General features: G+C 37.8%; 2 protein-coding genes across 5 annotated transcripts in view; one reads left to right on the forward strand and one right to left on the reverse strand.

Moving 5' to 3' along the window:
• The window catches only part of PHACTR3 (phosphatase and actin regulator 3), a 107396-nt gene extending 98643 nt beyond the window's left edge, over positions 1-8753 (forward strand). For all 4 annotated transcript variants that reach the window (XM_061441829.1, XM_061441830.1, XM_061441831.1 and 1 more), the window contains exons 9-13: positions 892-947; positions 5052-5113; positions 5953-6093; positions 6247-6323; positions 8149-8753. In XM_061441829.1, coding sequence (XP_061297813.1) covers positions 892-947; positions 5052-5113; positions 5953-6093; positions 6247-6323; positions 8149-8164 — 352 coding nt within the window. In that variant the 3' untranslated portion in view covers positions 8165-8753. The remainder of the gene's footprint in view (positions 1-891; positions 948-5051; positions 5114-5952; positions 6094-6246; positions 6324-8148) is intronic.
• A 2830-nt stretch (positions 8754-11583) lies between these two features.
• SYCP2 (synaptonemal complex protein 2) overlaps positions 11584-12855 on the reverse strand; it is a 28777-nt gene continuing 27505 nt past the window's right edge. Inside the window, exons 42-44 of the mRNA XM_061441327.1 lie at positions 12503-12581; positions 12049-12105; positions 11584-11724 (exon numbers count right to left, since the gene is read on the reverse strand). Of these exons, the coding sequence (XP_061297311.1) occupies positions 11650-11724; positions 12049-12105; positions 12503-12581 (211 nt within the window). The 3' untranslated portion in view covers positions 11584-11649. The remainder of the gene's footprint in view (positions 11725-12048; positions 12106-12502; positions 12582-12855) is intronic.

Raw genomic sequence — 12855 nt, forward strand, 5'->3', positions numbered from 1 at the left:
CAACATCTGCTGGAGGCAAGACGATGAGAATCCTTAACGTTGCCAGGATGCGGGCCAGAAAGCATCATAAACTCTTTCCAATCTGCTTGCTGGATTATTACATGAAAGATGGCAAATGCAGCATGTGTGTGTGTGTGTGTCTGCCAAAGGGAGGGGTTCAATTACCTGAGATTCTCTGCAGATATTAGCAGTGTCTCATGGGGAAGTCTCATTTAGTATGCAGAATAAAATCGCCGTGGCACTGGTCATATGACTTGAAGACTCAATCCTGAAGCAGCACTACTGAAAAGGGGAGGTGAAACTGCATAAGACATTCCGTTCAGACAGCATGAGGCTGTGAGCAGCACACGAATTTTTGTTCAGCAGGCAGGAGGAGAGCTGCTGGATTGGTCTGTTAGATGTGTACTCGGGAAACCACGGGAAAGCTTTATTCTGGCAAGTCTGCATTTTGTCAGGATGCACCACTGGTGTTAACAGAAAAAAAGAAGCCCACTGCTACCTGAGATTAAAAGGGAGAGGCAGTGATAGCTACAGAAGATCACTGTGCAACTCAGTTGATAACCACCTTAAATACCCTCTCAAGAGTGAATTTAACTGGTTCCAACTGACTGTCTGGAAAGTATGGTGAAAAGGATGCACATTCTGAGGAAGCGCTTCACTGACAGCAGAGCAAACTAGAGGAGAACTTCTACCTGCATTGCTGATATTTGGGAAAATAACACAAGAAAGCATTCTGGTGTCAGGATTCTTGTGCTTTTTTTTCCTTCCTGAGTACTGGAGAGGGATTTTGTAGTCCCCTCCCTGAGGAAAACACTAACCAGAACTCAGAATACTGCAGACTTTCCAAAGGACAGGCATGGTACAAAATGTGATTTTGGTGTTTTTCCGCAGGCGACTCAGCCAAAGACCTGCTGTTGAGGAGCTAGAAAGAAGAAATATACTTAAACGTGAGTATTATTTTTTTTCCTGAAGTATTTTATATGTGTTTGCTGGAACCAGTGGCTGCATTTCTAGAACACAGTATTTTTAAACAGACAAATTAACTGACGAGGATTACTTTCTGTACCTAAAAGTTTCACTTTTTCACGTCCTAGGTTTCAAATACTGCAGGATTCAGAATTTACAACTTGATAAAGGCATGCAATTTAGTACAGAAAAAAGTGACTGGTTCAAATGTAGCCTTTCAAGCCATTTTTGTTCTGATTACACTGTTAGGGATGTCTAAGAGGGGAATACAATCCTAGTGTCACACAGTGCAAAGGGAATTGAACTGACATTTTTCAAGACATGGACAGTCATGGCAAACTGTACAGTGAATACCCCCAAAGCTGAAGTGAATATGGAAAGCATCCCTCCAGAGGTGCGATTCTCCTAACATTTGTTCATATCATTAGAGAGCTTCCCGAAGACAACTCATTCTGAGATATTAGTAGAGGGACAGCTCCAGGCCTGCACAGATACTGCCACAGGGGAATGTTCTCTACATCTCTCAAATAAACACAAGGCAGAAATGTGCAACTCTTCCTAAAGATCTGTGCTGTGGCTTGGGGATCAAGTAAGTGGTGAACATCATCCCTTTCCTCACAAGTGCTGGGAATCTTGTGAGAAGAAGATGAGGGAGAGCTTTGGAATTGTCTCCATTATGGGTCTCAGACAGGAGGAAGGGGGAGACCATCTGCTTAAAGGGAAAGTATCTTGCTTCTGTTATTTTCATGGTCTATTTAGTGTTGAAAGATGAAAATCAGAATAATCTAAATAGTTTGTTTCTCATTAAACAAGCATAAAACATAAACCCACATAAGTCTGCCTTACAAGCAGTACTGCCTCTGCTATTTGATTCATATTTCATGTGATTGTAATTCACTAGGAAAAAAGTTCTATCTACATTTTGTCACCTAAAATTTAGCATCTCAGAACTTTCTTGGTAGTTCATAGTAAAAGCCTTATACTCTTGCCACTGAAGTTACTGGATATTTCATTTCAGTTTTAACAAAAAGGAGCTCCACAGTGTACTTATTGTTATTTTCAGCACTGTTCCGATGCATACAATGCACATAGTAAAATTAGATGTCCACACGTACATAGATAGATGGGAAAAAGGATAGATAGATGCTTTGCAAATGTGAATGGAACTTGGCCTAGCTTCATCTGTCATTTACCACAAGAGACAATAAACAACAGTAACCCAAGATTCTGAAATATGTGGGGCCATATTTTCAAAAGTCAGTACCCAAGATCTCTGAAATCCTGTTTCTTCGGGTTTTTTCCTGGCTAAGGAAGAGCTGATCTCCACTGAAAAAACCTGTTCCTGTTTACTTTTTGAAGCGTACTGGTTACATCCTTAATCTGGGTTACACTGACCAGCTTTAATAATAAAAAAAGTTTGAATACATTCATATAATGAGCTTAGAGAGAGATAAAGTGGAAAGAAGATAAAGCAGAATTAAAGATATTTCCTGGATGCCAGCTAAACATGCTGGTTTAGATTTGTATCTCATTTAAAGAACTCCCAGCATGGAGCGCATTTACTGACTTCAGTCCAGGCTCAGGCTTTGCACAGGTTCAGCTGAGATCAGAAACACTTCTATTTTACTTACCCCTTCCACTATATAAAAAGCTAAGTATCTTGTAAAGAGCTACAGCCACCACTTACTTACGTCAGCTGTCATCTTAAAAGGCTGGACAGATGCAACAACCTGAGTGAATTTAGAAATTAATAGTTTCCTTTTATTGCAAGTGTGGTAGAAATGCCCTTCAGTTAAATCACTGCAACCTCCTCCAGGTCGTAAAAGTTTGTACAGTTGTGTTCTTAGTTTCCTAACATCTTTGATGTTCCCTGTATATACTGCTAACAGAAGCAATGCTACACCAAAGCTGTTGTAAGGACTAATAATTCACATTTGAACAACTCTGTCAAATAAGAAGCACATTTCAAGTGCCTGAGTGCAATTATTGTGTTATTCTAAAAGAAATCTTGGGAAGATTAAAAGAAGTGACTTCTTATCTCCCTTAGGAAGATGTTTTGCAGATAAAAGTAATACTTAAAAAGCAAACTTAAAGCCAATGCTTTCCTACAATGTTGTGGATCTTCTAAGTCCTTTAACTACCACTGGTTTACCACAAACATGAAAAACACATGAACTATCACAGCCCAGGTAGTCACATGTGTTTGTCCTGCATTCATCAGAAAGCTGGTGTTCACATGGGAAAAGACAGCATCTCGTAATTCACACTGTACAGTCCCTGGTTCCTTCTTAACAGCAGCAACTGGTTTAGTGCCATGAACAGCCAAGAGTTCCCTGGGTAACTCAGAGAGCAGCAAAATGAGTTACAGCACTGTACATGATACTTCATGACTGGGAGCGTCTCTCCACCAAAATTTACGAAACCAGCCCTCCAAGCACAGGCAGAATGATATTGATGGGAAAAACCTCTCTGGTTTGCCTCTGTAATCACACCCAAATTTTATCATGCCCTTGCTAGCATTTCCTTTCAATTCTGGGGTTAATTTTTTCTAAAAGAACTATTTTTTAATTATTACTTCTTGGAGCTGGGTATAAGCACTGAACCTGGGTGCATCTCTCATCAAATTAGGTCACTAAAACATGTTTACTGTATTTGGAAAAGCGTATTTTATCAGGAATGTGTCCTTGTAGTTTTGCTTTAGGAATTCTCTCGGGGCACATTACAGTCACACCTTAAAAAGGGCCTACACCACAGAAAGATCTCTGAATAAAATATATAGATAATATCTGTTTTAAAAGGGGTGAATTAAACCCGAATGAAGCATATTAGTAATTTCTTCCATCGTAGAATACACTCTACTTTTTAAAACCTGTTCTCTTTTTAAACATTCCAGACTTCAATAGCTGCTCATCCCTGACAAAGCACTCATTTTAGCTATCCTATTCTCTTTTATATTTGTGTGCCTCGCCACCAAATTGTAATACAGCACATTATAGCATTTTAGATTCATTTGATTTACATTTCTACTATAGCCAGTTGTAGCTATGCACTGCTGTGTTATTTTAAATAGATACTTACAATTGCACTTCAGTGTAATCTAATGAGCCTAAAAATAAGGCAGAAAAATCCCTCATTACTAAAAATATCATTTTGGAAACTCATCTGCAGTTCTAGTGTTTTTTCAAGGCGTATTAAAAATCACGTGTGCTTTAACACTGGAAATATCTCATGCAAGTGGTGTATATATCTACATAGTCACAGTCGTATCTAGAGAATCCCACAATGGTTACATTTTCCTCTAGGTCTTCAGCTTTTTTCAGGTCACAGACTCACACCTTAATTTAGTAACAGATAGTACTAGAAATAGAGATGCCATTAAATCGTTTCCTAAGGCAAAGGATATATTTCACACAGCGTTACAGCACTCTGGTCTATTTTTAGACCCTGGGTGGAGGAGTTATCACGGCCTGAATGTTAATAGGCACAACACACAAAAGCAGCCTGCCTCAGGTTAGAGTGGAACGATGCTACGATGCTACGAAAGCAAACCCCGTGAGGATAAAGAGGTTCTAATGTCAGTGGCATATCCCAAATCGCAACGAGAAAAAGCATGCAAGTGCGAGATAACTACTGTGACAGTGTGACCATCTAAAGGTGTCACCTCAGAATGAGGTTATACAGGAAAGAACACGCTTTCCCTGGAGCTGCTGCAATAAATCTTTTCAGCATGTGACAGCAATGAGTGGCTCCGACAATATGGAGAAGGAAAAAATTGTGATTAACTATGAAATATTTTGATTTTCCTTCTAAAGTATATATAGCTGGAGAGTTGGTGTGGCTGCTGTTGTTTTATTAAATCTCACTGGAGCTGACTTTAGAAAAGCAGATACTGGCATGAGGATGTTGTCACTACAGAGGCTACCAGATATTTTGACAGAACCAAAGAGATGTACTGAACTAACAAAACACACAACTAAGAGTCACCTACTGATATTTCTGAGCTTTTGGTTTTTATTGCCTGGAACTTTAGAAAATACCAACCTCCTCATGTGGAAAGTCATCTCTCTTTTTTATATTCTTCACAGAACGAAATGATCAAACAGAACAGGAAGAAAGGAGAGAAATCAAACAGAGACTGACAAGAAAGGTAAGATCTTGCAATACCTTCTGTTGTTTTTAGAAACTTACCAAAACTGATATAACATCAACCAGTCATAGAGGTCATTATTACACAAAGCCGCCTTTAACAGACATCCTTCTTAGCAGTGTCTGAGCATTGGGCAATATGAATTATAAAAGTATTTATCTCAGCTACACAAGACTTAGTAGAACATTTACATATAAAGTTTAAGTCAGAAAAGGGATCTTTGCTTGCACACTGGGTATTTTTCAGCTATACTACTGGGAAAGAACTACTTCACTTTCTGCAGCAATCAGGAGCAGAGCTGACTCCCTGCTGAGCACCAGGTGTGCTCCCACAACAGATTTTTTCTCTTTGCATTTAAGGTATTCCCAGAATCAGAACTAGATCTGCTGTTTTGTTCACAGGAATCCCTACTGGAATGATAAACCAAATATGATAACTTGGAAAAGCCAAATCAAAATTCTTACAATGGGTCCAGTCCTGAAAACCTCACACAATCTGCTGTGGACTGTAGTAGAAAACCCCTACAGTGTGTGACGTTATACATAGACCATAATAAATTCATCACGATTCCTTTACATATTGTAAAGACACTTTATCAAAATCCAGGGTAAAATATTTTTCTCTTTTGTCCATTATAAAACCACTGTGCTGTAGCCCACATCTCCATTTAAACCATTAATACTCTTTTAACAGTCCTCCAAAGGGCTGAGTATTTCCCTGGAATTTCCAAGGGTTGGGACTTGGCACACTAAGATAAGACAGGAAGCAGAAGACATTGCACATTTTGTTGAGATGTTTGTTATTAACACTGTTTGTTTTTACAAAACTACTTAATACAGCTTAACCAGAGACCTACAGTTGATGAACTAAGAGACAGAAAGATCCTGATTCGATTCAGTGATTATGTGGAAGTAGCAAAAGCACAGGACTATGACAGGCGAGCAGATAAACCATGGACAAGACTATCAGCAGCAGATAAGGTACCGACATAACTAAAATGACATCTTCCTTTGCTATATCCAAGACCTATTAGTTCTGCCTTAAAAAAACTCCTGTTCTGCTCTGCAAGTCTGGTATTTTACCACACTTATACTTCACAAGATCGTTAACCTTCTTCTATTTGCAATTCCTAGGCAGCAATTAGGAAAGAGCTAAATGAATACAAAAGTAATGAAATGGAGGTACACGCATCAAGCAAACATTTGACAAGGTCAGTTTTCCAGCTGTTTATTTCCATTGCCTGCTAAATCCAGTCTGCTTGAGTCCCAAAGCTCTTATACGCTGGATGTGGGAGAAGACTGTGCAAAGGAAACTTTGTTTTAAAATAAAAATGGAAATATTTCTTTTCCTGCTCTGAACCTGGCTTCTCTATTTTAGTTTTGCTTTCATTAGCACATACTGAGAAGCCCCCACAGAGCTTCTCCAGAACATCACTCAGCTTGCATTCTTTGCACTGAAGATTCAAAAGCTATGACAAAAAATTAGATGTACAAAATAAAAGGAAAAAAAAAAGATTTTTTAAACAGACAAACAATATGCTATAGAAAGGCTTTTGAATTAAATGTACTGGAGTCTGCAACCTCATTATCACAAACATTGCAACTTCCCTGCTAAGAGATACCAAATTCTACACACTGTAACAAGACATACGTAATGGCCGGAAGTAATAATTAGTTCCAGTGGGATTTGTTCTAATGGATTCAATATCCCTTGCATGCAGGTCCAGTTGCTACTGCAAGGATGGCAGCCCCCCAAGCACACTTAATAGTAGTGGAGAGCACAGGAGAGATGACTGGTTTTGAGTCCTCTCACTGTCCAAGCGGTCAGGCCAACATGAACCTAGTCACTGCAGTACTTGCTTCATGTGCCAGCACTGCTGATAGGTACCATGCTTAAACATGCATGGAAACGTTCATCTCCCTCTTCTAAGTGGGGAAAAAATGTGAGAGGCTGATTCCACAGGCATCGTTACTTGCAAAAAGACCTTGTTAGAGAAAAATTGAAACAGCAATCAGTTGGCTCCTACAATTTCCGTTACATCCCTTGAGCAAGTCCAATTGCTCTTAAAATACAATTTTTGGAGCTGTTGGGAGCACAGTGTACTCTTGCTATGGCTGTAAGCATCCTCAGGTGTGCTTGCTGCTAAAATAAGTTGCTTAACACTATACTAGGGAACTTGATGTGCAGTGTGGTGTCCTGGAAGGCTCCCTTCAGCCACACCTGCGCCCACGGTGCCATACTTAGTTCTGAATGCAACAAATTCCAGTTCCAGTAAGCTCTGGATGCCCAGTGAAAAGATGATCATTGATCTACATGCTGAAAATGTGTAATTCTAGACTGTTCATGCAGTTGTCAGGGCTCTTTTAACATTACAGAGTCATCACTGCATTGACAGGATTAAACATGGGCAGAGGGTGGGGAACGGGAGGACTGCAGTTTAAGTCTGAAAGTGAGATACACATTCTGTCACTGAAGGTACCTCTGGAATTTAAGTAGATAGTAAAGATATATCTTGAAATTTGTTCAGGATATTGGGAGTAAACAAGCTCACACTTTACAATCGGTGCTAAGGCATTACAAATCACTGGGACTCCAGTTACATAACCTCAACCAAAGAACAAGCCTACAGCGCAAGAGTGTAGTTATTCCAGACAGACTTTTAATATCATCGTACATTAAACCAACCATATGTGCTTACCTGTTAGAAAATAACAAAGTCCCTGCATAATAAAGAATATTTCTACCAATGACAAACTGTCTGAATTCCTAAAAGGAAAGAAAGCAAAATCAACTCCGTATCTATATTTGCATTTGCACTCCCAAGTAACTGTGAACTGGTCAGACTGGGCCCTAAGGACTGTAACTGTACTACAGTCATGGCACACGTGTGGAACTGTGCTGGTGAATGTTAAGAATTAAAGTTGCTGTTCTTCAGTACTGTTACTGTACCTTTAAACATTTTTTTAAATCTTTTTAAAATTATACAATATTAGAAAATTCAAAGTGGTTTGAAACATCTCTCTTATTTCTCTTAGATTTCACAGGCCATAGAAATTTTCTTCTGAGAAGAATCTGTCTTTACTTTTTGATATTGCTGCTGAACTCACATCAGGGAATATATAAGTCTTTCCCTAAAGTTCAGTTCAGGCTACCTTGATGTTTATGTGGAAGAAGGACTCTGCAGCTGAAGTCTGCAGCACTTATGGACAGAAAGCAGCACCAGAGCTGTACTCTGCTCTGAAGTCAGAAGAGAGATGGCCTGTGGAGTGGGATGATCTGCTGAAAAAGACTGAAGTAAAGCTACCTGGAAGAACTACTACTCTCCTTCAACATTTGTTTTAAACTGTTTTGCAGTCTATCTTGGAAGAGGAGATGTTGTGCATGTACAGGCTTTACCATTCCAAGGCCTCTGACATAAATGGACATGACACACTGTCATTCAGTATTATGTTGACAAGACATTTTGAACTTACCACAATTAGTTTGTAAAACACTTAAGTTCATGATCTAAAAACTAATTTAATGTATTATAATTTCATTCTTTTTTTATATAATGTCTAACAGAATCACAGCTGCAAGCATTTTTGATTCCTGTTACTTTTGTTCTTTAATTAAATGACTACTTATTGCAGGAAATGAACATGGTTCCTAAAGCTCTTTTTTTCCCCAGGGACAGCTTTGAAGGGAGGAGATCACTGTTATTATACACCAGATCATATTGCTTTTTTATCACAACAGAATCTTTACAAGACGATGATATTAAACTGAGGTTTTCTATCTTCTGGTATATTGGTGTTTTGGACCAGATCCTGACCAGCAGAATATGATTGTCATTCTACACTAGTTAAGGTTCTGGTCCTCTAAAGAATGACAGTTAAGGTCACTGTTATTCAAAGTCAGTAAACTGGACAAGCATAGATAGATACATAACGATGTGCTCTGATGTTTGGCAAACAAATCTTATGCTTTCTTGACAGTAAGAAAAAGGTCACTAGATATGAATAAGAAAGCTAGCAGAACTGTTTGAGGGTGAAAGTAAAGCCAGACATTCCATTAATACTCAACACCTTGGAGCATCTGAGAATTCTACTCAAAATATTACTAAAAGAAAAAGCTTAGGGGAAAAAAAAAAAAAGGGCTAGCTGGAAAGCATGCCTGCTGAGACAGCAACAAAATGGCACATCCATGCATAGGACAAAAAATTTCTCTGCAAGAGTCTTAAATTACATCCTTATAGGAAGTTGCTTAGTATTAAAGACTTGAAGAAGGTGCTCTTGATCTTGTAGCTTCATTGAGATGATCTCCATAAAGCATGAAAATAACAGAAAACATGCAATGTAAAATTGTTTGTACAAACTACTCCTAAATCACTGTGAGGTGAATGAATCAGTGCAAACAGTGGATGCACTAACTTTCCATTCTCTTCTGCCACTCAGTGTTGGGATGGAGTAAGGTAAATACAGAGCTCATCTTTGGCTAAACTAAAATTTAAGAATAGAAGGTAAGTACATACAGTGCAACACTTACAATGTAAGTCAGAAACAGAAGAACCCTGAGAGGTGTGGTTCCCAGGCCCAATGAAGCTCACTGGCTTTGCTGTAGCTACCTGCAGCTTTGTACAACCTTTTATGTTTGACTTATGTGACTACCAGCTGAAGACCTGAATTACTCAAAGATTCTTTTTTCCTATTTATTGCAATTTTGTAACTTGCTGGCTTTTCACAAGTTCATGTAACACTGTAACTAATAACATACTGTTATTTAGATTGATCAATAATTTTATTATTAATACTATTCATTCTATGCAACAACATAGTGATAGTCCAGGTGTAATATACAAAAAGGGTAAACAGAAAGGATAGAAAAGTTTCTTCAGCAGAATGACCACTTAGTTTGAGAACAGGAGATGACCTGCTGTTAACTACAGCCTTGGCTAACAATCCATGAAAGTAACACTCCCGTTTAGCAGTGATGTGCGCTTTCACTGGTAATAAAAACACTCCATAAAACTCACTAAAGGGATGTTGAAAAATATGATAAAGATTTTTAGGGTAACTCAGAGCAGCTTTAGAAATGTCTAACAGTGGCTATGGTATTACTAACGTGACTTAACCATCTTGTAATTATGCAGCAAGCAGCTTTACTTCTTCTCCAGGTTCTCAGCTGTCCTTCCACCACCAGCATCCCAGGCTTCAGTCTGGTAAGAGCCAGCAGGTTGTGACTACTGTGGAGTCACAGGGGTCACACTCAGCTTGTTGCTGGCAGCTCTGTTGTTTGGAGACCACATGCAAAAAAACAACAAAAAAACATTTCCCAATGCTGAATGCTGCCTTTGTGAATGCTCCCTTGTGACACTGCTTAAATTTGCTTGTACCTGCTTGAAGCTTTTAGAAGGTAACAGGGCTGGGTCAACAGTGACAGGACAGTAAACTTTCATAGCTGTATTTTATCACAGGTCCTCACTAAAATTAGCAGTTGTTTTACTTTTTCCAATATGCATTCACTATGAGAAGAGAACTCAGGCCTTGCAGTGTACTTTTTAAAACCTTGTACAGTTAGAAGAAAAAAAATACTGTCTCATACACTTATAAATTCAGGTAGACCAGGAACAAAAAGTTTACCATCTCACGAGGTCCATCTAGTGGAAATAGCAGTGATCACAGGGTAAAAATATAATGAACCCCCACGCAAAAGCCAGAAGCTCAAATCAGAAAAGTTATCAAGTACATTTAGGTAGATGGGATGAGTGGAAAAAAATTATTTACTGACAACCTCCATACAATAATTTCCAGAGACAACACAGCCTTGTATTTTTTATATAGGGAATATATTTCATTTACAGCTATTTCTGTAATAAACCATCTCCTCATCACTGAAGACTAACACTGACTCTGCATTCTACTTTCAGTGCACATTGGTTTGCAGCAGTAAGATGTATTTGACTGATGTTCAAATATGTATTACTGATTTAAAGCAAAACAGAAATGACATCTTGCAAAATAAAAGACAATATACATTTTTCTTGAAATATTTAATTCAACTATTTGCAACACAGCTCAAGCACAAGCGTTCAGATTTTGTTTTCTCTTAGAAACTCCTACTGAAGTCTACAGGCACAGGCAAACAGGACTGAGATCAACACAGGCAATTTGATCCTCAGATAAATTCTGACTGTATTCTGGATCAGACAAAAGTGGTATTTTGTACACACAGACCCAAAACAGAGATTCAAAGTGAAATTCAAAGGGATTTCTCTGAAAGGTAGTTAAATAACCTATCAAAATTGTTAAGACTTCTTAAAAAACAGCATATGCTAAAAATCTAAGAATTTACATACTGCATTTTATCAGATTCTGTAAAATAATTTCAAATCTCACATATAAAAGAAGTCTTATCCACAAAGATTTGAATATTATAAGGAAAATACACTTTCATTACAGCAGCTCCCTTGAGAGTAAAAAACAAAAGTTGTCAAATTTTACATTGTAAAAGAGCATTTATATTCACCTTGAATTTCAGGAAGGTATCTGATAATATTACTGCAGAATTCTGTCTTCTGATTGAAACAATGTCTGCAATCCTCTGCGAACATTACACAGCTCCTCTTCTTGCTGCATAAAACGCATTACATTTATCACAACGTATTCTAATTCGGGTGTATAGCATGTGCTGCTTTCAACATATCAAATATGATATTTTTCTTTTCCATGTCAATGTTCAATATATTAAGACTCAGAATTAAAACAGTCTGTCTGAATCTACCTGCTGCTTTCATCCCCCAGGTAAGGTTTCAACTATAACATGTTTGTGACACTTGGATTCTGACTCTTTTTTTTTTAGATATAGGACTAGAAATTGCAATTTTTAATAATTCACTATTCAAACAGCTATACTTAAACAATGAATAAAAATTAAGACAACATAACTTCATTTACCATTTCTTTCAGAAGCTTCTCTTGCAATCCTTTTAATTCTTCTTTCATCAGATGCATCTATAAAAAGATACTGAATGTATCTTCTGTGTTCACAACTGGTAACCCGTTTCAAAAAGACGACTCCCTAAATAGTTTCTCACAGAGATACAGATGCATATGCATCCACCTTCTGAATGAAAGGGAGCCGTGTTTTGTATGTGTTCTTTCTTGGATGATTAACACTGGTAAACAGAGCCACAGAACACATACACCTTGCACCAGTTTTGCAGATAATTGCATAGACCTTCTAACACATGAAATCTAGGCCTAAAACACTGAATATTGTTATGTTAAAGGACATTTGTTGACAATGAAAAGGTATAAAGACTTTCTTTGAGAAAAATAGTCAATGCTGTATCCATTGGCAAAATTTAAGAATTGTTAAGAACAAGAAAGAAATAAAAGTTCATCATACCTCTGAAGTAAAAACATGTTCTTCATAGTCACCAGTATGGCAGACGTTCTTTTCAAATGAACTTTTAAGAATCTGAATTCTAGAGAAATAAAAGGCAGTTCAAACAGCTTAACTACGTACGAACTTTCCACACCTACCACAACTACATGCCATTATTTGTAGTCTATTTATAAAAAAATAGCATAAATAGCATAAAAAAATACCATCATTGTTACTACCGGAATAGCCCCTCAAGTATGTGGAAGAATTTACATGGAGAATAATTACATTTTTCCTGTAACATAACATTTTAATCCAATTTTCTCATCTCATCTGCTATGTCTATTCTATGGAAGAGAGAAACTGCACAGAGT

Source organism: Pezoporus flaviventris, unplaced genomic scaffold (genome assembly GCF_033815535.1).
Source record: "Pezoporus flaviventris isolate CSIRO_AGI_PZ_B2104156 unplaced genomic scaffold, CSIRO_AGI_Pfla_v1 ptg000213l, whole genome shotgun sequence".
Taxonomy (NCBI): domain Eukaryota; kingdom Metazoa; phylum Chordata; class Aves; order Psittaciformes; family Psittacidae; genus Pezoporus; species Pezoporus flaviventris.